Source organism: Schistocerca serialis, chromosome 10 (genome assembly GCF_023864345.2).
Source record: "Schistocerca serialis cubense isolate TAMUIC-IGC-003099 chromosome 10, iqSchSeri2.2, whole genome shotgun sequence".
NCBI lineage: Eukaryota > Metazoa > Arthropoda > Insecta > Orthoptera > Acrididae > Schistocerca > Schistocerca serialis.
This window is the reverse complement of record NC_064647.1, coordinates 116,742,598-116,767,816: the sequence shown is the minus strand read 5'-3', so window position 1 is coordinate 116,767,816 and position 25,219 is coordinate 116,742,598. Positions and strand designations below refer to the sequence as shown.

The window sequence follows — 25,219 nt, the reverse complement described above, 5'->3', positions numbered from 1 at the left end:
TGTGCCACAAACTCCTCTTCTCCCCAATCCTATTCAATACTTCCTCATTAGTTATGTGATCTACCCATCTAATCTTCAGCATTCTTCTGTAGCACCACATTTCAAAGGCTTCTATTCTCTTCTTGTCCAAACTATTTATCGTCCATGTTTCATTTTCATACATGGCTACACTCCATACAAATACCAAATACTTTCAGAGGCTAGCAGGTAATTTTTGCTTGTTTTAAATCATCTGGTATGAGTCTACGCAAGATTAAGAATGAAAGTGCAAGCCCATACAGTGATCGTTTGAGCTACATATGCTAAGGTTGAGATTGGACCCCAGATTAGTATGCTTATATGTCACCAGCAAACAGAGTTTCTGAAATGCCCTTTAGTGTCATTGGAACATCATTTATGTATGTGTTAGAAACAACAGTGGACACATTACTGATCCTTGTGACACTCCGCATGTTATGTTTTTCCCTCCTGAAGTTGTTTTCATGCCTGTGACACAGACTGTCAACGATACCCACTGTTTTTTGTTTTTTGTTTTTTTTTCAATCGGGTCACAAAATATTCCAACAGTATAATTTTTCTTGTTTATCTCTGTCAAGACTTAATTTGCGAGGTCTCATATTGCTTTCTCTGTGGAGGACCCTTAACAAAAGCTGAATTGAGTGGCATTTACCAAATTCTGCCCCGTTAATTGAATCACTATTCTACAGCATTTACCAAATTCTGCCCCATTAATTGAGTCACTATTCTATGTAAGACCACTTTCTCAAACATTTTCAAAAAGATTGGAGATTGATATAGGTTTGTAATTGGAGGTTGTTTGCTTATCTCCAATTTTATAGATGAGTGTTAACGATAGGCATCTGCAAAGGGAGGGGAGTATGGATACAGATTAGTTATTCATCACACAATCCATGCAAATTACTAGCATTCACTGCCTGCAACTCCACTAAACAGAGGATTTAAAATTGCCAACTAAGACGAAAAACACTATAGCTTTAGCAATCACTATGCAACTTGAGTTTTCTTAGTTGTCACTATATTCATGCAAAATTGTGCCAAATCCTTTCAGGTCATCATTCATGAATTCTTCTACTGAACAGTAGCATTTCTACTCTAGGTTTTAAACTTGCACTGAGCAATTCTCTTCCTTGCACTTTGTTATAAATTTTCATTCTCATGTACTGTGGAGGTTTTAGCAGGAAGTTTTAAACAGTGGATGGGCAGCATAAAATTACTTTGATTTCTGGTGTTGTAATCATGTTGAAAATGGCTTGCTACAAATAAACCAAAGTTACTGTGCACAAAGATAATCAGCTCATAGATGTATAGTGAGGGAACACATAATATACTTAGGTTTTTTAGGAATGGGCAATGTGATTTTCTTCATCCTGCATTGCGCATACTTCTAGTGATGGTTTTCTGAAGGCTTAATATTCCACACACATGGTTTGAGTTATCCCAAAATACAGTTTCTTACCTTATTAATGACTCAATGTATCTGTGTTATACTACTTTTCACCATACTGGTAGCGTTGTACAATATCCTCACTGAAAATGTTCGGCTATTTAATTTATTTGCAAGGTTCTGTATATATGAGCCCGATGATAAATTTTTATCCAGTTGAATTCCTAGGAAAGTATTATTGTGTACAGTTACAATTGGCAGTAGAATACGTTTGCAATGATAAACTTTTTTTCATCTTTTTTTCTTGTACTATGTATTTATGAACTTTATTGTGGTGGTGGTGGTGGTGTGTGTGTGTGTGTGTGTGTGTGTGTGTGTGTGTGTGTGTGTGTGTGTGTGCGCGCGCGCGCGTGCGTGCGTGCGTGCGTGCATGTTCAGCCATCTCCATACATGTAATACCTACATATGAACTAATCTTCCATTTGCATAATTCATTGCCATTTCTGAGACAAAAAATAGTTGCTGTGACTTTTGCAATGACCCTCGTATTCTGCATTCCAGTTGGCATGCTGCACAATAATATGAAAAACTGAAGAGGCGAAGATAAGCTTGGAGCAGTCGTAGGCTGCTAAAAGTTGATTCTTCTGGCAAATATGAGGATAGTTTTCAGAGGCTTCACACCTCCATCTAGCCGACTACTGGCTTTGGCCTACACCTTACCTAACCAACCCCAAAAACATGCAGCTTTCAAAAACACATTTTGTTCAAATTCATTATTCAAGTCTACACTAAAAAACAGAAATCATGTAAGTAACACAATAAATCTATTAACATGAACACACATTAAGTTTTATGATCAAAAAGAGTGTTATATATGGCGTAAAACTTGAATAAGCATTTTTAAATGTTTATTCCCCGTTTCTCCATTTTGAGGGGCATTACTGTGACATTTTTGTTGATATTTTCTCTTTATCATATCCACTTTTTTATCTATTTCAGATTTTTAATTTTCGGTTTGAATCCAACTTATTTTTGTTGGTATTTTCTTCATCATAACTTGGCAGATACCATGGATTTAATCATATAAAAATGTAATTTCAAATCATTAAGTCAAAAACTGGCATCCATATAACATAAAAAGAAGTACTTTGCATGTATCACTGAATATTCTTACAGTGTAATCACCAATGTGCTCTGCCTTAAAGACACTAAACAGATAAGTTTCAAGCGTCTGGGGTACAGTAAGTCTTGTATACATGTCAAATTTAGCTCTTGGAGAATAACTTTTTTCAGACTCACTGAGTCAGTTATGTAAAAAATGACAAGTTTCCAATCTTGTCCCCTCCTGGAAAAATTTCTGCGGAAGCCTGTGGATATTACTACAGTTTATTTAAAGTCTATCAGGAAACTGATTTCAAAGTGTCAGCATTTTGGTGGGGGCTCGATTTCATTTGGATCATTTGTGGTGTGTATTTATTGGTCCAGCTTTAGCATACTGTAGAGGTTTATGTACTAGTGCTATTGGGCAAGTCAGTGTAACATAACATGCAAAATAAACAAAAAAGTAAAATAAATAAGCATTTTTACATTCTACATGTAGCTGACTGACTTATCTTTGAAGGAAAATTACTGTTTTAGCAAATTTAAAAATTCTGATACAGAATAAAAGCAGATTTTTTATTGTCTTTTGTTCTCAAAACTTTCTCTGTGTGGTAATGTGTGTTCAAAACCAATGGCATATATTACATACTTTCTGCAAATGTTGTTATCTGTGCCAGTTGTCTGGTACAATGTAGCAACGGCAAAAAAAAAAAAAAAATGTATATTTTAATCCTACCCTTTCATAAATTGTCTGAATTTTTGTATTCTTGTTCTGCAGATAACAATTGATTTCCTATAGTTGTATATTATACAGTAAGGAAGCCTCTGTAGTTATTTAAACAAAACTGTAATTTCATTTTTCTTGCAGAAAAATATTATATTCTTGCTTGTAAATAGTTAGTAACTGAAAGATATGCCTAGCTAGTTCTCTGTCCATTGATTAATATCTCCATTTACACTGACATGTAAGTGTAAATACAAGAATGGTGTACAACGGTACATTATCTGATCAAATGTATCTGCCCACACCTATGTAATGTGGAATTGACCACTAGATGTCACAGGAGGTGGACCCACCAGTATAATAACAGGTAGTATATTGGTGTTAGTAGAATAGCAGTAGTGGGAAGGGTATGGAACTTGTTTTACAGTACTATGTACAGTAAAGGAACCCTTTGGAGAGAATGACCGTATCAGTGTGACAATTCTCTCGGTCATAAGGCAACATCTGTGAGGCTACCCTATGTGGACAACAATATTGCTGAAAGAGACTGGTCTGTCCAGAGTCCCAACCTGAACACAACGGAACACCTTCGAGATGAGTTAGAATCTTGACTTCACTCTAGACCCCAACATCCAATGTCGCTACCATCTCCACTTTCATCTCTCGAGGAAGAATGGGATCCTGTTCCTCCGCAAACATTCTGACACCTCGTTAAAAGTGCCTGCAGCAGGGTTCGAGCTGTCATAGAGGTGAAGAGTGGACCCCTCTTGTATTAATTTCCACTAATAGCTGTGTGGATACTTCTTATCAGATAGTATATGAGCAAAACCAGTATTAATAAAAGAAATGTGATGTGAGCAGATAGTACTCTGAAACTCTTCTCCATAGTGCTGTACAATGTAATACATTTTCTTTGCAACCCACTGCTCTCTGTAACTCTGACACAAATGTAATGACCTTTTCCATTTCAGGTGTCACCAACAGAACTCGAGAGCATCATCATGGAGTTGCCTGAAGTAGCAGATGTTGCAGTGGTCGGTATGCCAGATGAGATTAGTGGAGAGGTGCCAAAGGCATTCATCGTACTCAAATCTGAGCAGAAGTTGACGGCCGAGGCTGTCGAAGAACACGTAACTCCCCGAGTCGCCCGTTATAAACGCCTTGCTGGCGGTGTAGAGTTTATCAGTGAAATTCCACGCAATCCATCTGGTAAAGTACTGCGTGCTCAACTGAGAGATGGCTCGTGGAAGAATAAAAAGGAAGATGGACTAGTATAAATTAACATAAGAGAAATGCAGCCGTTACATTCTGTTCCAGTTTTCACTGTGAGAATCTGTTGTACTGTTTATAAATCAAATGAACTAAGATATGAACTGTTGATTTACACAGTTTGATGCCGCAGACAAGGCTGTTGTTTGGAGTTAACCTGGTGCTACATGTGTGTTCTGGTGCATTTGCAGGCAATGTAAGTTATACTGAAATATCAGTCAAGAACATGTTTCACCCAAAATGAACACATCCCTAGGCTATTCTTTGACTATTTATGTTATAAACAAGCAGAGAGGAATAGAAGTTTCAGACATTTATGTAATACTTGTTTAATTATTATTTTTGTCTGCCAGTATATTTGAATGGAAGGTTGTTATTTGTTTCAGCACAACTGTGAACCTGTTTGACAAGAAAAAAGTGGAACAGATTTTAATTTCAACTTATATTTTCATTTACCACTGTAGCAAGAAAATAATACTGTCTGTTCTCCATACAGAAAGCTCTGCTGTTCAGTATAATAAGAAATATTACATTCTGAATGCATCCCCTGATACAAATTATGAAATGTGATATTTGAGAAGACAAATTTTGTTGACTACATTCAGTCATATACTTTATATTTCACAGTGTACGATGACAATACCTTATGAAAATCAGTAAGTCTTCCAGGCCAGTACTTATTACAGATGATCTTTGTGTAATAAATTTGTTTCTTTCCCCATTACTTGTTCTTATGTTCGATGTTACTGTATTATTATGTTATTGAAGTCATTCCTTTTTTTATAGTTAATTCAGTAGCTATTTTTTATTTTCTATGTATGTTTTCTAATTATATGAATAGAGCTGTTTATTTGTATATGTTTATGTACATATGGTGTGTAAGTAATCAACACATAAATGTAAAAATTATTTTTATCATCACACATCACTGGTAGTCTTTCTGTCAGTGTTATAATGTTGTATATATGCTATGTGTGTTACATAATTTGGTACAAATAAAGGTATGTATAAACCATCCTCAATGCAATATTGTGTAGATAAAGTTTGCCTTTTCATATGTAGTCCATTTTCTGTGCGCCTAGGACCAAATGTAAATGTGGATGTGAGATATGGGGAAGGTAAATGTGTGTGTAATGTTGCTGTTTTTGCTTCTGCTTAAAAAATACTATATTTTATCTGACTGTGTTGCAACAGATCTGTCAGTCACCACAACCTCTTTTTCAAATTTACAAAGTTTTGTATTTACATGAAATTACTTCATGAATGCCCAACCAAACAATATTTCTTACTTCAGGCAAAATGTGTGTACAAAAGCAATTTTGGAAACCATACCAAATGCTGAAAAGTGAATCTCTGTATTGTGCTGCCAGGTTCAATCTAAAAGACAGTCATCAGGCCTCAAAATATCACATTAGCATGTGTGTGTGTGTATCAGTCCATGGTGGCTGCAATAATGACCATTTCTACATCTACATCTGTCCAGGTACTCCACAATCCACCGTATGGGATGTGGCAGCCATTTCCTTTCCTTTCCTTTCTGTTCACAAATAGGCTGTCTATATGCCTTCACATGAGCCCTAATCTCTCATATATTCATGACCCTTATGCACAGTGTATGCTGCAGGCAGTAGAATTGTTATTCAGTCAACTTCAACTGATGGTTCTCTAAATTTTCTCAGCAGTGTTCCTTGAAAAGAACAGGGATTCTCATTTGAGTTCCTGAAGCATGTCTGTAACACTTCCATCTTGTTTGAACTTACTAGTCACAAATCTGGTCACCTGCCTCTGACCTGCTTGTGTCTCCCTTAAATCTGACCTAGTACAGATCCCAAACACTCAAGCAGTACTCAAGAATAGGTTGCACTAGTGTTCTATATGTGGTCCCCTTTACATATGAACCACACTTTCCTAGAACTCTCCTAATAAATTGAAATTGACCACTTGCCTTCCCTACCACAATCCTCACGTACTCGTTCCATTTAATACCACTTTGCAATGTTACGCCCAAATATTTTTCAATGGCATGACTGTGTCAAACAGGACAATATTAATGCAGTATCTGGACATTTCTTACTTGTCTGCATTAACTTACATTTTTCTATATTTAGAGCTAGCTGCCACTCATCACATCAACATTTTTTCTAAGTCATCTTGTATCCTCCTACAGTCACTCAACTTTGACAACTTAGGGTACACCATAGCATCATCAGCAAACAACTATAGGGCACTGCTGTCCCATAATTGATGTATATCAAGAATAATAGTGGTCCTGTCACACTTTCCTGTGGCGCTCCTGATGATACTCTTGTCTCTCTGTCTTACTGTCAAGTTCAATATACTGGTTTATATAACTTAAAAAATCTTCAAGCCACTCACATATATGTGAATCTATTCCATGTCACCATACCTTCTTTAACAGCCTGCAATAGGGTTAATGTGTCAAGTGCTTTCCAGAAAGCTACCAATATGGAGTCTTTGTTGTCCTTCATCCATAGTTCACAGTATATCATGTGAGAAAAGGGCAAGCTGAGTTTCACACAAGCAATGTTGTTGTTGTTTTTTTTTTTTTTTTTTTTTTTTTTTTTTTTTTTTTTTTTTTATTCATGCTTATATTCGAATTGAGAATGTGTTCAAGGTTTCTGCAGCAAACGAATGTTAGGGATATTAATCTGTCATTTTGCTGGTCCATTCTTTTGCTCTCCTTATATGCAGGAGCCACCTGAGCCGCTTTTCCATCACTTGGGACTTTGTGCTTGGTGAGAGATTCGTGATAAATGTAAGCCAAGTAAAAGTCAATGCTATAGATTACGCTTTGGAAAATTGAATTGGGATTCCATCTGGACCTGGTGACTTATTTGCTTTCAACTCTTTCCACTTGTTTCTCTACACTAGGGATGCTTATTATGTGACTGCCCATATGGGAGTCCATTCAATGGTCCTACAGTGATATGCTTGTATGATTCTCCTGCATGAATGATTTCTTAAATGTAAAATTTAAAACTGTGGCTTTTGTTTTGCTATCTTCAACTGCCACACCAGACTTTGCTGCTTCTGAATCCTCAGCCACTATAATTTTTTTTTAAAGCAGTCTTTACTTCATGTTGGCTGTATGGAATACTGACTTCTTTAAAAGGGTCAAGTGGGTGTGGGAGGTGCGGGGGGGGGGGGGGCAGAGAGAGAGAGAGAGAGAGAGAGAGAGAGAGAGAGAGAGAGAGAGAGAGAGAGAGAGAGAATCACTGTATCAAATTTAAAAGATGTGAGGTCAAAGTTGCTTCTAAATTTTTATATCTGAAGTGTCAGATGTGAACAAATATGCAGGGGAACAAATATGCAGGGCAATCGTATGTGGTGGTCATCAGCAGGCATCTTAATTTTAAAAGCCAACACATATTCGAAAACTTCACAACTGTTATCAAGTGAGATGAGCCACTCTCACTGTGGTTGGACTGGCCTGCTCTTACTTCATAACCTCCACACTCTATCTGCAGTAGCTCTCATTGCATTGACCTAAACACAAGAATGTTGACTTCTTTTGCATATTTTCACTCTCTACTGTCTTATGGTAGGGCAGTGCATCTAAAGCAAATAAAGTATTTGTTCAGTAGAAGCAAGCAGTAAGAATACGGTGTAAAATAGATAACCACACATTTGGCAAAAGCCTTTTTAAGGATCTTGGAATCCTTACACTCACTTCCCAATATATTTAGCCCTTAATGATTTTTGTTGCTGATAATAAAAATCAATTTCAACAGAACTGCAGTATACACAGTCACAATACAGAAGCCACAAAAATAATTTTCAATTCATCCAGGGCTCAGAATGGAGTTACTTACTGTGGTTGTAAGATATTTAACAAGCTCCTATCAAATATTAGGCAAGAAATTCGAAATTCTTACCAAATCAGAAAATTAAAATGTATCTCTTTTGCCATTCTTTCTACAAATGATCTGAATCCAACTTCAACCAAGTCTCAGTAAGCATACTTAAGATCTATCAAGATCAATATGAAAAAGACCCATTAGCTAAAGACACCATTTCAGAAGGTAAAGAGCTAATTGCAGGAGAAGAATGGTCCAATATTTTAGCTGACCTGGATATGGTTCAAAACAGTATAAGGGCATAGAAACTAATTAAAAATCTGTCATGATGCAAAAAACCACCAGAGGAACCCACCCTAGTAATGTCAAATTAAATAGCTCACCAACTACTTAAAAATATTAAAACAGAGAAAAAATTACAAGCAAAGAGATTAACACAGTATATTGAGGAAAATAACTTTTATTTTTGCCTTTTACAACAGAGTCGAGAATTGCCATTACGCAAATGGAAAATAACAGAGCTGAAGGTCCAAATGATATAAGAACAGAGCAAATGAACAATTTTGGACAAAAGTTGTTAGTTAAATTAATAAACGAATATGTTGAATCTGCCCATATACCTAAGCCATGGAGAGAAGGACACGACGTACCAGTCTCAGACTGGGAAAAAGATCCAAAGAATTTTCATCTGCTCTCACTTTTGTGTCACCTGTATAAAGTCTTTGAGAGATTTTATCAAGTTTGAATGAAAATATGATTTCAGAACAAGCAGGATTACAACCAGGGAAGTGTTATAGCAACGAAGATGAGTGTGACTGAGATAAGAAGAGATTTCAGGCTGACAAACATAATTAGAGACACGCCCCACAGCAGAAGATTCTGTGTAATGCTGCAAGACAAGGAGAGCCATTGGAGAAACCAGAAAAACAGACTACCTTGTGGCAGTGTGTTGTCATCGATTCTCTACATCTATACGAATGATCAGGCAGATCTTCCAGGTGCAAGACAGTTTGTCTATGAAGGTGACACAGCTGTGACAGCCCTAGGGAGGACCTTTGAGAAAGTTGAGTCAAAATAAGCAGCGTACCTGAAATGGGAGAATATTAAGATCTAAACCTTCTCAAGCACAATCCAGAAAGAAAGAAAAGAAAACTGAATATTAAGTGGAGAGGATCGGAAATTCAGCACTGTGGCACCCCAAAATAGCTGGAAATTACTCTGCATCACATACTACGTTTTGGAACACACAGTATGGGTTTGAAAGGCACAAACTGCAGCAGGAACAACATTTCAAGAAAGCTGGTCACTTCTACATGGGGAGCAAATACCAAGATTCTCCTGTCAGCGTTGGGGATCAGTTTCTCTGTTTGAGAGTACGAACCAACAGTCTGGGGAGTGCTGGTCCACACCAGGCATATGGATGCAGCCTTAAACAAGTTAGTCCACTTAGTTACGAGGTGTCTCAGACTGACTCCAATCCAAAGACGTACGCTTCAACCGTTACACTGCAACCCCACCTACAAGACACAGAGTACCAGGAGAAACAAAATGGAAGAAGCAGACTGAAAACCCAAAACAACTGATGTACAATATTATACACCTTCAGGATGTCACATTAAGCCCAGGAAAAGTTTTTTGCAGCAAATATCACCATTAAAGTGCAAGCCAGATGTCAGATAAATTTTCTTGTGGCAAGAAAGTGTTCTTAAACAATAGGGCTTCACTCCAAGGGAAGAAATTATCAGCGATAACATCTATAGTACAATACTTGGAGTGGCTCGAGGTGCAGAACAGATTTGGTCTCGTGAGGTACGAGGAGGATGGTACATGCATCTGCGGAGCAGTACACACACACACACACACACACACACACACACACACACACCCTCCTACCAATATTAATAGTGTGCTCTTGGGTGTTCTGCAGAGCTCTGGCAGCAGAACACCCAGAAGCAAAACATTAATCAATCACACCAAGAAAACCTTACAGATCACACAAGGCAGCATACCAGAACAAATCCTTTACTCAGAAAGATGTCTTCAATGCCACTGTAAAGTTAAGAAAGGTTGCAGAATTCTGGAGAGGGAAAGTGTTGTATCTTTCTCCCAGACATGGAAAGTAAATAAGCATCTTAATATCTAGAGTCAGTGACTGAAAAGTTTTATTAATTACATGGCAAGCAGCAGTGTTTGTTGTAAAGCTACACCATTAGTAATGTACTGTAAACAGGACTGTCCTCACAATATACACTCCTGGAAATGGAAAAAAGAACACATTGACACCGGTGTGTCAGACCCACCATACTTGCTCCGGACACTGCGAGAGGGCTGTACAAGCAATGATCACACGCACGGCACAGCGGACACACCAGGTACCGCGGTGTTGGCCGTCGAATGGCGCTAGCTGCGCAGCATTTGTGTACCGCCGCCGTCAGTGTCAGCCAGTTTGCCGTGGCATACGGAGCTCCATCGCAGTCTTTAACACTGGTAGCATGCCGCGACAGCGTGGACGTGAACCGTATGTGCAGTTGACGGACTTTGAGCGAGGGCGTAAAGTGGGCATGCGGGAGGCCGGGTGGAAGTACCGCCGAATTGCCCAACACGTGGGGCGTGAGGTCTCCACAGTACATCGATGTTGTCGCCAGTGGTCGGCGGAAGGTGCACGTGCCCGTCGACCTGGGACCGGACCGCAGCGACGCACGAATGCACGCCAAGACCGTAGGATCCTATGCAGTGCCGTAGGGGACCGCACCACCACTTTCCAGCAAATTAGGGACACTGTTGCTCCTGGGGTATCGGCGAGGACCATTCGCAACCGTCTCCATGAAGCTGGGCTACGGTCCCGCACACCGTTAGGCCGTCTTCCGCTCACGCCCCAACATCGTGCAGCCCGCCTCCAGTGGTGTCGCGACAGATGTGAATGGAGGGACGAATGGAGACGTATCGTCTTCAGCGATGAGAGTCGCTTCTGCCTTGGTGCCAATGATGGTCGTATGCGTGTTTGGCGCCGTGCAGGTGAGCACCACAATCAGGACTGCATACGACCGAGGCACACAGGGCCAACACCCGGCATCATGGTGTGGGGAGCGATCTCCTACACTGGCTGTGCACCACTGGTGATCGTCGAGGGGACACTGAATAGTGCACGGTACATCCAAACCGTCATCGAACCCATCGTTCTACCATTCCTAGACCGGCAAGGGAACTTGCTGTTCCAACAGGACAATGCACGTCCGCATGTATCCCGTGCCACCCAACGTGCTCTAGAAGGTGTAAGTCAACTACCCTGGCCAGCAAGATCTCCGGATCTGTCCCCCATTGAGCATGTTTGGGACTGGATGAAGCGTCGTCTCACGTGGTCTGCACGTCCAGCACGAACGCTGGTCCAACTGAGGTGCCAGGTGGAAATGGCATGGCAAGCCGTTCCACAGGACTACATCCAGCATCTCTACGATCGTCTCCATGGGAGAATAGCAGCCTGCATTGCTGCGAAAGGTGGATATACACTGTACTAGTGCCGACATTGTGCATGCTCTGTTGCCTGTGTCTATGTGCCTGTGGTTCTGTCAGTGTGATCATGTGATGTATCTGACCCCAGGAATGTGTCAATAAAGTTTCCCCTTCCTGGGACAATGAATTCACGGTGTTCTTATTTCAATTTCCAGGAGTGTATTTATGGAGATTAAAATGATGAATGAAAATTTGTACCGAGGCCCAAACTCGGGTCTGCCGCTCACAAGGCAGATGTGCTAACCACTACGCCATCCTGCCACAGTGGCTCTGCACAAGTGCACAGACTAACCTAGCATGCCTCCCTCCTCTATCCAAATTTTTGTTCGTACCTCAGCCCACTTGGAATTCCCCCTATACTCTGTCAGCATTGCGGAGGCGCTCTGATGGTATCAGAATAGTGCCTCGGCATCGAACGAGATGGGGGATCCTGCCTGAAACCCAGACACAGTTACTCTGAGGCTTAAAAAGATCTCTGGGACCATATAGTTACATATGTATTTATAGGTGAAAGTATAATCAAGCACATTTTAAGCTACCAACAGGAGATAAACAAACTGTGTAATATAATTGATGAGGCAGCAAGTTTTTTCACAACAGCAACTTTCTTTTTAATTAACTTGATTAAATTTTTCTAACATGCATGAATATCATTAAGCAGTGGAGTGACAGTTTATTGTTGATTAAATTTCTGTATTTTGCATGTTAAAGGACACCTTGACTTGTTCTGTGTCTATAAAGGCTCTCCTCCTAGAGGGGATCCACTGAATACAATGAATGAATGAAATTAACAGAAAAGAAAAGTGCAGAACAGATACATACCGAAGGATACAGTCACTCAAAATTCTGGATCATGTGACACATATTCAAGAAATTTGTGTATTAAAAAGTTCCACTCCTTACAGGAAATACTAGATGGCTATAATTAACATTCATTGTGGACTATAATTAGCACATGGCAGCGAAACTTGGCAGGTAAGTCCATGCAGTAATGTGGAACTGATTTACACAGGAAAAAAATTAGTTCCAATTATGGCCACCTGTTGCAAATCTGGTGCTCAGATGTTGACGAGACACTGCAGCCATGAAATGACACGATTAAAAGTTGTGCGCAGTAGTTCCTGTGGAATCTGAACAATGTGTTCCTGTATACGAGCTTTCAGAGCAGGCAGAAATCAAATGTGTCCCTGGTGAACGCATTCTTTTAGATGTACCCAGAATCCAAAGTCACATGGATTCAGATTGGGTGATCTTGTAGACCATGCATCTGGAAAACCTCTGGAGATACCACATTTGTTGAAGGCTGCAATTAGCAGATATTTGACTGTGTGAGTGACATGAGGTGCAACACAGTTTTGTTCTTCCAAAGCAGGGATTACTTGCTGTAACAGAAGGTTTTGATAATGTGCAGACAGCACAGTATACGTGAGAGGCCCACCGGGTGTATTTTCTTCCAGTAGATTGAGAATTAAAGTGCTTGTGAATCCACATCACACAGTCACCTAAGACAAGCACAATGGCTCTTCATGCGCAACATGCTATTTAACAGTGCCCCAAATTCGACAATTCTGTGTATTCACTGCACCCTGTAGTGTAAAATGTGCCACGTCACTCTGCAGAATATTGCCCAGCCACTTGCCATCAACTTCAGTCTACGCCTGAAACTGAAGAGCAAATTCAGAATGTTACTGTGGATTGTCAGGTTTCAGTTGCTGCACTATTTGGATATTATATAGATATTAGTGTAAAACAGACAAAATATTTTCCATACTGTTGACCATGGGATGGACAACTTGTGTGACATTGCACGAGCAACAGCACTAACCGGGCACATGGTGCACGGTCATTTACAGCAACAGCAACCTTGTCAGTAACTTCCAACCTTCTCAATAACTGCCACCGGGATAGGTGGCCTTCTCTTCCAGGTGCTACACCAAGCTCAGCGATGTTTTCAAAATTCATCATCATAATCTTTGAACCATATAACAACACCGGGCCCCTCCTGAGACCTTCAGATGGTGATACTCTCTCAATGCACCTGTGTAATGGCTGCCATTTGCATAAAACAGTTTCAACAACAGTGCACAATCTCTCTTCTCAATAGCCATACTGTTCACTCACCTTACAACTTGTCAAATGACAGTGTGGGTATCACATCATAATACAAGCAGTGAACAGCACTAGATTTACACCTGATGGCCACAACTGGAACAATTTGTTTCCCAGAGTCAATTGGTTCCGCATTAACGCATTAGCATATCTACCAAGTTTCGCTGCCATATGATAATTATGGCTCACACTGGGACTCTATGATTAGCTGTACTTTAATTATAACCATCTGGTAATAATTATCAAAAAAATGAAAAAAAAAGAATGGTCGGTACTTGTGTAGGCTGTTTTACTCATCTCACTGTGATGCTGTTGTCTGACATGGTAGACAACTGTCAATCTACACCAGCCATTCTGTACATGCCATTTTAAGATTGTGTAAGGATCAGAAAAATATTATTTTTTCCTCAGGATGCAAATAATGTGAACGGGGAAACAGTCTTATTATTCCAGGATGGAATTGGTAGACCTGCTAAGGTTAAGCCAACCACATTAACGGACAGGTACATGTAATGTATGCCAAATTGTATCTGGAAGCATGCTCGGCATGTTGTTCCAGCAATTTGCAGAGAAAGTATCATTCGCAACAAGGACACGGGGTCAATGTCGATCTCACCTAGTTCATCTGTCGGATACAGAGAACTGAATGTGGAGAGAAGCAGATGCCGATATTGAAACCAAGACGCACAGAACTAGAGATGCTGGAAGCATAAGCCACACTCCCCACTGACCGTGTGTGCACACTTTCAAGCCAGATTAACATTCAGCCAACAGATTCTGAGACAGCACTGAATAATAAATTACCACAGTAACCACATGAGGATGGCTGTTTCACTCTACTATCAGTGGGCAGGAGTTATGGGTGATAGACTCATAGAGTCAAACATCTGCCAGACAAGTTAACTTTAGCTGTTGACCACCTATGCTCTATGAAAACATTACCTTTCCAGAAAGCCAATGGGTGCAATTTACATTTGACTGGACATCCCTCCATTTTCTATGTCACGAACGTCACAAGCAAATACTATCAAACAATGGAAAATCCAGGATGGAATGTAACAATATGAGAGAAGGAAAGTTGCTACTCCTCATATAGCGGGGGTGCTGAGTTTTGATAGGCACAATAAAAAGATTCACACAATCATAGCTTTCGGCCATTAAGGCCTTTGTCAGCAGGGAAAGTTTCCCTGCAATACATCCTACGTCCCCGTAACCCTCCTGGCCTCAACCTTCGTTAGTCACTGTCCTCACCCATCCAGCCCCCTCCCCATTCCCATTCCAGCACTGCACAGCCGTCATTTCACCGCCACACCCAGCCTTTTAATTTCTTTTTATTTTTATTTCTCTCCTTTCCGTTATTTACCCCCTCCTCCCTCTGCACCTTCTCTCCTGCCCTCCGTCTAGACTGCAACACTTCACTGTCCGCCACTCCCACCATACTATCCGTCTCCCTCCCCACCCCAGCCTCCTCCTTACCCCCACCCAGTCACCAGTCCCATCACGCACTGGTGCTGCCGCTCGCGTTGTCTCAGCTCTCTGAGACTGCAGATGTGTGTGCAAGTTGCGCATGCGTGAGTGTGTGTGTGTGCGTATGTGTATGTGTGTCTACTGCTGACAAAGGCCTTAATGGCTGAAAGCTATGATTGTGTGAATCTTTTTATTGTGCCTATCACAACTCAGCACCTCCGCTATATGGTGAGTAGCAACTTTCCTTCTCTCGTATTGTTACAAGCAAATACTAGTATTTCATGAGTGACAGATTGGTTGAGAAGCTCCATTAGCATGGCTTTCTCATTTATCTCAGATTTGTGGTTGTGGGAATGTTTGAACATAGTGCTGTATCCCACATCCACTGACAACATGTATATGCTACGGGGGCATTGTGTCCCTTAGATCTAACCAAATTTGAAGGCGGCATCTCCTGAAGAGTCAGCAGACACATACATGACGGAATAGCCCGAATACCAAAAAGTATTGTTTCTGGTCATATGTTTACAGAATGTTTCTTCTAGTTTTAACATTATCTACTATTTATACACTCCTGGAAATTGAAATAAGAACACCATGAATTCATTGTCCCAGGAAGGGGAAACTTTATTGACACATTCCTGGGGTCCGATACATCACATGATCACACTGACAGAACCACAGGCTCGTAGACACAGGCAACAGAGCATGCACAATGTCGGCACTAGTACAGTGTATATCCACCTTTCGCAGCAATGCAGGCTGCTATTCTCCCATGGAGACGATCGTAGAGATGCTGGATGTAGTTCTGTGGAACGGCTTGCCATGCCATTTCCACCTGGCGCCTCAGTTGGACCAGCGTTCATGCTGGACGTGCAGACCGCGTGAGACGACGCTTCATCCAGTCCCAAACATGCTCAATGGGGGACAGATCCGGAGATCTTGCTGGCCAGGGTAGTTGACTTACACCTTCTAGAGCACGTTGGGTGGCACGGGATACATGCGGACATGCATTGTCCTGTTGGAACAGCAAGTTCCCTTGCCGGTCTAGGAATGGTAGAACGATGGGTTCGATGACGGTTTGGATGTACCGTGCACTATTCAGTGTCCCCTCGACGATCACCAGTGGTGTACGGCCAGTGTAGGAGATCGCTCCCCACACCATGATGCCGGGTGTTGGCCCTGTGTGCCTCGGTCGTATGCAGTCCTGATTGTGGTGCTCACCTGCACGGCGCCAAACACGCATACGACCATCATTGGCACCAAGGCAGAAGCGACTCTCATCGCTGAAGACGACACGTCTCCATTCGTCCCTCCATTCACGCCTGTCGCGACACCACTGGAGGCAGGCTGCACGATGTTGGGGCGTGAGCGGAAGACGGCCTAACGGTATGCGGGACCGTAGCCCAGCTTCATGGAGACGGTTGCGAATGGTCCTCGCCGATACCCCAGGAGCAACAGTGTCCCTAATTTGCTGGAAAGTGGCGGTGCGGTCCCCTACGGCACTGCGTAGGATCCTACGGTCTTGGCGTGCATCCGTGCGTCGCTGCGGTCCGGTCCCAGGTCGACGGGCACGTGCACCTTCCGCCGACCACTGGCGACAACATCGATGTACTGTGGAGACCTCACGCCCCACGTGTTGAGCAATTCGGCGGTACGTCCACCCGGCCTCCCGCATGCCCACTATACGCCCTCGCTCAAAGTCCGTCAACTGCACATACGGTTCACGTCCACACTGTCGCGGCATGCTACCAGTGTTAAAGACTGCGATGGAGCTCCGTATGCCACGGCAAACTGGCTGACACTGACGGCGGCGGTGCACAAATGCTGCGCAACTAGCGCCATTTGACGGCCAACACCGCGGTTCCTGGTGTGTCCGCTGTGCCGTGCATGTGATCATTGCTTGTACAGCCCTCTCGCAGTGTCCGGAGCAAGTATGGTGGGTCTGACACACCGGTGTCAATGTGTTCTTTTTTCCATTTCCAGGAGTGTATGTGAGACAGGTTATTTAAATAACTTATAATGAATGACAGTACTCCAGTTATTCTTGTTTTAGCAGCTGGTTAGTGGCTGCTCATCTTCTGTAACAAATATTGTTGGTATGCATCTCTTACTTTCATTTTTTGGAATAAAAGTGATTTAAATGACAAATCTGTATCAAGATAGATGATGGCTGACTTGAATACTACAGTAAAACAGGGAAAATGGCCACCTGCAAACCAGGCACAGCTATTTTGATAAATTATGTAAACGGAAATCTTAAAAGTAACACAGCGACCCTGTCCAAAGGAGAGGAGGAGGAGATTAGTGTTTGATGTCCTGTCGACAACAAGGTCATTACAGACAGATCACATGCTCAGATTAGCGAAGTATGGAGAAGGAAAGCAGCTGTGTCCTTTCAAAGGAAACATCCCGACATCTGCATCAAGCAATTTAGGTAAATCACAGAATACCTCAATCATGATGGCCAGCAAGTCCTGTGTGCTAATCACTGCACTACCTCCCTCGGTCCCAATAGAGAACCCGTTGGAATATTCTCATACAGCTCAATATGTGACGCAGTATTCTGAGTCTCAACTACTACATCAATTAGCAAATGACAATGACTAACTGAGTAATAATCAGGCTTATCGTTTCACTCTTTTTTTTTCATTTTGATGATTGGATAACTGTGTTGACAATGAATAGTCTTGTACACAGCTTCTGGCTTAGCCACTTCTAAAACGTCATGTCACGTAAAGAAGGGGGACGATACTGAAATATTCAGGTAACAACACTATTTGAACAAGTTCAGAAGCTGAGATCACTGGCTGTATTTTCATGGTCATAACTATCGTAACATCCAATTTTACATAATAATACGATGACACTGTCCTTCTGCTTAGATGTAATGAAGACAGAAGACTTGTTGAAAGGAATTTAACAGCAAACTTACGACACAGGATATGGCTTAAGGATAGGTGAAGCTAAGACAAAGGTGATGAAGAGTAGCAGGAATGAGAATAACAGTTTGCTTGATGTCAAAATTTGTGATGACACAGTAGTAGAACACAACATCATGTGCAACAAAATTGTAGATGACTGTAAATCCAGCAATGAAGAAGCTGAAATGTAGTAGTGCTGAAGAATGCTGACAATTAAGGTGATAAATATAGTGCAAAATAAATTCTGAAAGGAACAGATGAGGGAAGACTTGAAGAAGAAAAGAAAACCAGTCAATGATACTATCATTAGGGACAGAGCACAAGGTCAGACTGGTGAAGGAGATTGGCCACGCCTTTTCAAAGAAACACTACTGGCATTCACTTTATGCAATTTAGAAAGATTCTGGGAAACATAAATCTCAATGAGTGGATGGGGCTTGAAACACCATCCTTTCAAATATGGCTTTAATTGCACTTGCTGTCTAACCAGAAGAAGGGACAAATTATTGGGACACCTGTAATGCTTCCAGGAAAAGTTAAATTGATGTTGAAAGGAACACTGGAGGAGAAATATGGTTGAGGCAGACAAAAATTAGAATATGGGGAAAGGCCGTAGTTAATATTGGCTGTAGTCATGATGAAGAGATAAAATGATCAGCACAGGACAGGAAAATATGGATATCAAACTAGTCCAAATACTTCAGTGGTCTGACACTGCAACACATGTGTGGTCAGCTATGAACTATTTTCTGCTAGCATTTCAATCAAATACTTGTAAAAAATGAAGAAGTCATAACAACTTGCAACAGACAATGGACAAAGCTGTGGATACACTTGTCACTGAGATATGGAGATTCTTCATTCATCAATAAGCAGTATAGGAGATTACTCACATGGTGCCCTTGAAAACAATGGACAGGGTGTGACAAGATGGTGCTACTGTCCTTTTTTAGATTATTTTCTCTTCATGTATTTATATTTTTAAGTTTTTTTGCTCTTTTTTTAATTTTCTTCCCTTCCATTGATGACAGTCAAATATATTTGAGGCAGTTGGAAAAAATATGCATCTATGATTTATTACCTGAAAAGTGGTCCCCATAACTGTTGCAATTTTAATCCCTGAAGCAGAAAATATAGTCAACCACATTTCCTTAAAAGTTTTAACATTTCTGGGACAACAGTCATATCACGTTGCATACATCCATATCCACTGCAAATCGAGGTGGTTTATCTTCTTTTGGGTCATAGTAATCGTGCAAAACTCTGTAAGTAAAGGGTCCTCGAACCAAATCACCCACCAATTTTGGAATATACAGGCGAATATTCTTGTAAATAATGAATTTTAAGCATATTCACTGTAGTTTTAAAACTATATTGCAAAACTTAATTACTATTGTTGTTGTTGTTATTTTGCTGTGTATTTGCATAGTGTTGTGCATTTCACAGGGCAACAACTATTGAGTTTCCAGGTAAATTCATCCTTCCACACAATAAAATAACACACAGATTATCTTACAATAATACACATTCATTTTGTAAATATTTCCTAAAGTGCAGCATTTATGGACATTGCTTGTCTTCCCCATAGACAAGAAAAAAGTGACTAATTTCTCCATAGTCTACACACATCTTTTCTGCTTTACTCACCTTCATTTCCAATAAAACAAATAAGTGTACCCTGCCTTTTGAGAGTCAGGTGCAATTTTCCAGTACACACGGTTAGCTATACATCTATGTTAAGAGTTACGAGTAAGTTCCTTCGCTGTTTCAGATGACACTGCAGCAACTATGAGAATTAAAGAAATCACACATCACTGGATAGAGCTTCTCTCCAAGTGTCAATTCATAATACGTGCCGTGTCAAAACTGCAGATTGCATCACTAGGGGAGGGGTGCAGGCATGTCAGAGTATGGTGTATAATGGAGAAATGCATATGTTTTGTGCACTCAATTTCACTAGAAGTGAGTCATCTGTGATGACTCAGTAACAGTTACATACCAAGTATCATGAAAAAGCTACAATAGTCAAAACAATCCATGGGTGGTAAACACATTCCTTGTACTGGCTGCTTGTGTGGAGCAAAGAAAACACAATAGCCAGGACCACAAACAGAGTAGGTGGAAAAAGTACAATTGGGACTCACTTGTCTGGAGTCCAAAACAAATCTATGATGTGTGAGCAGAGAACTCTAGATTCTGAAGATGACTGTCTCGTGCATTCAGTACAGAGGTCTGCTGGAAAACTGTGCCAGCTGCAGTTGTTATAAATGCTGACTACTTATCACAGCTTCATTCTGAGTTTTGTAATGACTCGCAGTGGCTACTGGAGGAAGTTGGTTTTTCATGGAAGATGGTTTTCAGTGACAAAGCCATGTTTCATGTGTTTGTAAAGGTGATTATCTTAACCTCTGTGTTTGAAGCACAAAATATCCACATAACATTGTGGAACACATTCTTGACATGACCTCTTCAAATTATATAGGACATTTTTCTTTGTGAAGAAAACTGTGACAATTGCAGCAAGATAGTGGAGACTTCATTTTGCAATAAGAAGGTGCTCATCCACACCTTCTTTTAGACATTCACAATTACTTGATGCCAAACAGCCTCAACACTGGATCGGATGTGGTTCCCACAATGACTCTTCCCTTCTTCAGTGGCCTATGTGCCCATCTGACTCCAAGTGATTTCTTCTTATGAGGTTGTGTTGAAGATCATGTTTTCCTGCCCAGGTTGCCACTTAATTTGGAACAGTTGCAGAGAAGAATAGTGAATGAACTTGCTGATATTGACCGTTATGCATTGGGAAGTATCCGGCAAGAGTTTGATAGTGTATTGACATTTGCCATGTCACAAACAGTGCCCATACTGAGCACTTGTAATTCAAGTTAAAAGCTTGTAGAGTGATGTGTATACATTTTATGTGATGTGTATACATTTTATGTATGTCTTGTAGTATTCATGCAGTCCTCTTCTGAAACCCTGGAGGTATTTATGAATGACCTAACACATAAAGGGAGAAACGACTGACTAATGTAATGAACCACTACACCACTGGTCCTAGAAACATGCAATTCAGAAGGAACACTCTTTGTGTGACATAGGCACCTGTTAGGAAAGGATTTTACAAAAGTCAGCCCCCTAACAAAGTGAAACAGGGTTCAAAATTTTGTTCTGCAGATACAACTTGATGCAACAGACATGAAATTTGGTGAGAGTATTTGTTATTTATAGTAGACTACCACTGAGGAATCATTTTGTAGAATTCAACAATATTGAGAAAAGGAAAGTTGCTACTCACCATATAGTGGAGATGCTGAGACACAGATAGGCGCAACAAAAAGACTATCACAAATATAGTTTTCGGCGAGTAAGGCCTTCGTCAAAATTAGACGACCAACACGCCTGTGACTGCAGTCGAGTGTGTGAGTTGCGTTTGCATGAGTGTGTATGTGTGTGTTTGATGTCTAATTTTGACGAAGGCCTTACTGGCTGAAAGCTGTATTTGTGATAGTCTTTTTGTTGCACCTATATGCGTCTCAGCATCTCCGCTATATGGTGAGTAGCAACTTTCCTTTTCACAATATTGTTCCATTCCAACCTGGATTTTCCACGGTTTGATTTTGTTAAATTTATCTGCTAAGTCACTTAAATGGATAATAATGTAGTTTCAAAGGATCTATCCTCAGCCTAAATAATTGGTCCAAGATGTGTGATATTTAGAAAGAACATTCTTTGTGTGGTTTAGACACACACTCAGAAACGATTTCTCAAAATTCAGCACTTAATGGGGTTAACTTTGGGTCCCAGGTTTTCTTGCTGTATCAATGTCCAATCAAAACTATTGGTCTTGGAAACATGAAACTATGACAGAACATTCATTGTGTAATAATGGCACCCACTAAGAAAGGATATTACAAATTCCATCCTCCAAAGGGTGAAATCATCATTCATTTTTCTGTAAAAGGATACAACACACCTCCAATTCTGCAACTTAACATGTACCACCTGTTTCAGATATGACATATTTGGTTAAAACATTCATTAAATACCATTGGCGACTGCCAAGAGAGGCTTTTTCAAATTTCATCCACTGAATGGGTAAATTAGATATGAAATACTAATTAAAAACTCCATACCATAGCTCGTGCTGTGAATAAATTGATGGTGTGGATACTATTGTAGCTTCTTGGCTGAAAATAATTTAATTAACCTATGAACACAAACAGCAGACAATAACGGAACAAGAAAAGCTGAATATCAAGCTGTAAGGGTTGGCAGGTTATCCCATAATTTCACTGGGAAATAACAACTGACAGAATTTGTATGAACCTCATGATTGGTGGTTCCAGTGAACAGTCTGTTATAATTTTCTACATACACTCCTGGAAATGGAAAAAAGAACACATTGACACCGGTGTGTCAGACCCACCATACTTGCTCCGGACACTGCGAGAGGGCTGTACAAGCAATGATCACACGCACGGCACAGCGGACACACCAGGAACCGCGGTGTTGGCCGTCGAATGGCGCTAGCTGCGCAGCATTTGTGCACCGCCGCCGTCAGTGTCAGCCAGTTTGCCGTGGCATACGGAGCTCCATCGCAGTCTTTAACACTGGTAGCATGCCGCGACAGCGTGGACGTGAACCGTATGTGCAGTTGACGGACTTTGAGCGAGGGCGTATAGTGGGCATGCGGGAGGCCGGGTGGACGTACCGCCGAATTGCTCAACACGTGGGGCGTGAGGTCTCCACAGTACATCGATGTTGTCGCCAGTGGTCGGCAGAAGGTGCACGTGCCCGTCGACCTGGGACCGGACCGCAGCGACGCACGGATGCACGCCAAGACCGTAGGATCCTACGCAGTGCCGTAGGGGACCGCACCGCCACTTCCCAGCAAATTAGGGACACTGTTGCTCCTGGGGTATCGGCGAGGACCATTCGCAACCGTCTCCATGAAGCTGGGCTACGGTCCCGCACACCGTTAGGCCGTCTTCCGCTCATGCCCCAACATCGTGCAGCCCGCCTCCAGTGGCGTCGCGACAGGCGTGAATGGAGGGACGAATGGAGACGTGTCGTCTTCAGCGATGAGAGTCGCTTCTGCCTTGGTGCCAATGATGGTCGTATGCGTGTTTGGCGCCGTGCAGGTGAGCGCCACAATCAGGACTGCATACGACCGAGGCACACAGGGCCAACACCCGGCATCATGGTGTGGGGAGCGATCTCCTACACTGGCCGTACACCACTGGTGATCGTCGAGGGGACACTGAATAGTGCACGGTACATCCAAACCGTCATCGAACCCATCGTTCTACCATTCCTAGACCGGCAAGGGAACTTGCTGTTACAACAGGACAATGCACGTCCGCATGTATCCCGTGCCACCCAACGTGCTCTAGAAGGTGTAAGTCAACTACCCTGGCCAGCAAGATCTCCGGATCTGTCCCCCATTGAGCATGTTTGGGACTGGATGAAGCGTCGTCTCACGTGGTCTGCACGTCCAGCACGAACGCTGGTCCAACTGAGGTGCCAGGTGGAAATGGCATGGCAAGCCGTTCCACAGGACTACATCCAGCATCTCTACGATCGTCTCCATGGGAGAATAGCAGCCTGCATTGCTGCGAAAGGTGGATATACACTGTACTAGTGCCGACATTGTGCATGCTCTGTTGCCTGTGTCTATGTGCCTGTGGTTCTGTCAGTGTGATCATGTGATGTATCTGACCCCAGGAATGTGTCAATAAAGTTTCCCCTTCCTGGGACAATGAATTCACGGTGTTCTTATTTCAATTTCCAGGAGTGTACCATTCACATAGAGGAGAACAACACCCTAGTGTACTTTTGCACTCTTTGTCCAATATTTAGTGAATGAAAACACAACATATGGCTGTAGAAATGATAAACGTTATGAGGCAAGCATTATGACAAACACTTAACAGAATTATTAGTGCCGGAGCCTGCCTCTTTCCACCCTTTTTCTTTTTAATGTTTCACACTCAGAAATGGCTTAAGGTTTGAGAGATCAAATGTACAAGTTTTTTATTTTCCATATGTTAATGGGATTAATTTTAGTTATTTCATTCAACAGTAGCAATGATAATTACAACACAGAATGAGTACTATGATGATGATATGATTCAAAATTCGTCTTTCTGTGCAACTTGATCACATCTAGCAAAATACTTGATATTGTTCTTGAGATTTATTGAAATAGTTACATGTATGTTAAAGCAGGTAAGGAATGTTATTCAGTATAGTTTCTTCACTTTATTCAAAATCTATTATTTTTATATTTTCATGTCTGACAACGAGAAATTTTCTGAACCAGCAAATAATTCCATTCAACAGTAAATTATGCTGTGAGTTCCAAATTATCCAACTGAAATACTGATGTAGTCAAAATGATGTTTTTTTTTCCGTGCTTTTCATATTCAGCAACTTCATAAACTCTTCTTCCAAATGGCCAGAAAACTTTAACCATCAGATGCAGAAATAAGTAGGCGAACATATAGAGCACTTAAATACATGAGTATTTAATAAAAGTCTACCTGTAATTCTGTATCTTTTGAACTTGCACTTCTTATACGACTACACAAAATCATAGCCTTTTCTCTCTGTCTCTTCAAGACACACCAATAAATAAAACTCCAGCAGGCAGTTCCCATAGAAAATACTGATGATACTCATAGAAACACTACTGACTTACATTGTGAAACATAAGCTTATACATAGATTAACATGAAGGGTACTTGAAGGATAATATGAGGGGTTTGGGCTAAAAATGCTTAACAAGGTAGTGAGACTTAATAATTTTATTATCACAGTGTTTACAACAGCTTACATAAAGCATTTCATCTTCCCAGTTCAGTATTCTTAGGGACAATATGAGCCC

At 41.3% G+C, this 25,219-nt stretch overlaps 1 protein-coding gene across 2 annotated transcripts in view; it reads left to right on the top strand.

The window, feature by feature from the left end:
• The window catches only part of LOC126425310 (probable 4-coumarate--CoA ligase 1), a 531,967-nt gene extending 526,451 nt beyond the window's left edge, over nucleotides 1-5,516 (top strand). The window contains exons 8-9 of one of the 2 annotated variants that reach the window (XR_007576280.1): nucleotides 4,202-4,695; nucleotides 4,886-5,516. Coding sequence is in view for 1 of the 2 variants with exons in the window: in XM_050088290.1 (XP_049944247.1) it covers nucleotides 4,202-4,507 (306 nt within the window). In the remaining variant the exon portion in view is untranslated. Of the gene's footprint in view, nucleotides 1-4,201 lie in introns of both variants that reach the window. The other variant, XM_050088290.1, reaches the window with a different exon arrangement.
• Nucleotides 5,517-25,219: the final 19,703 nt, after the last annotated feature.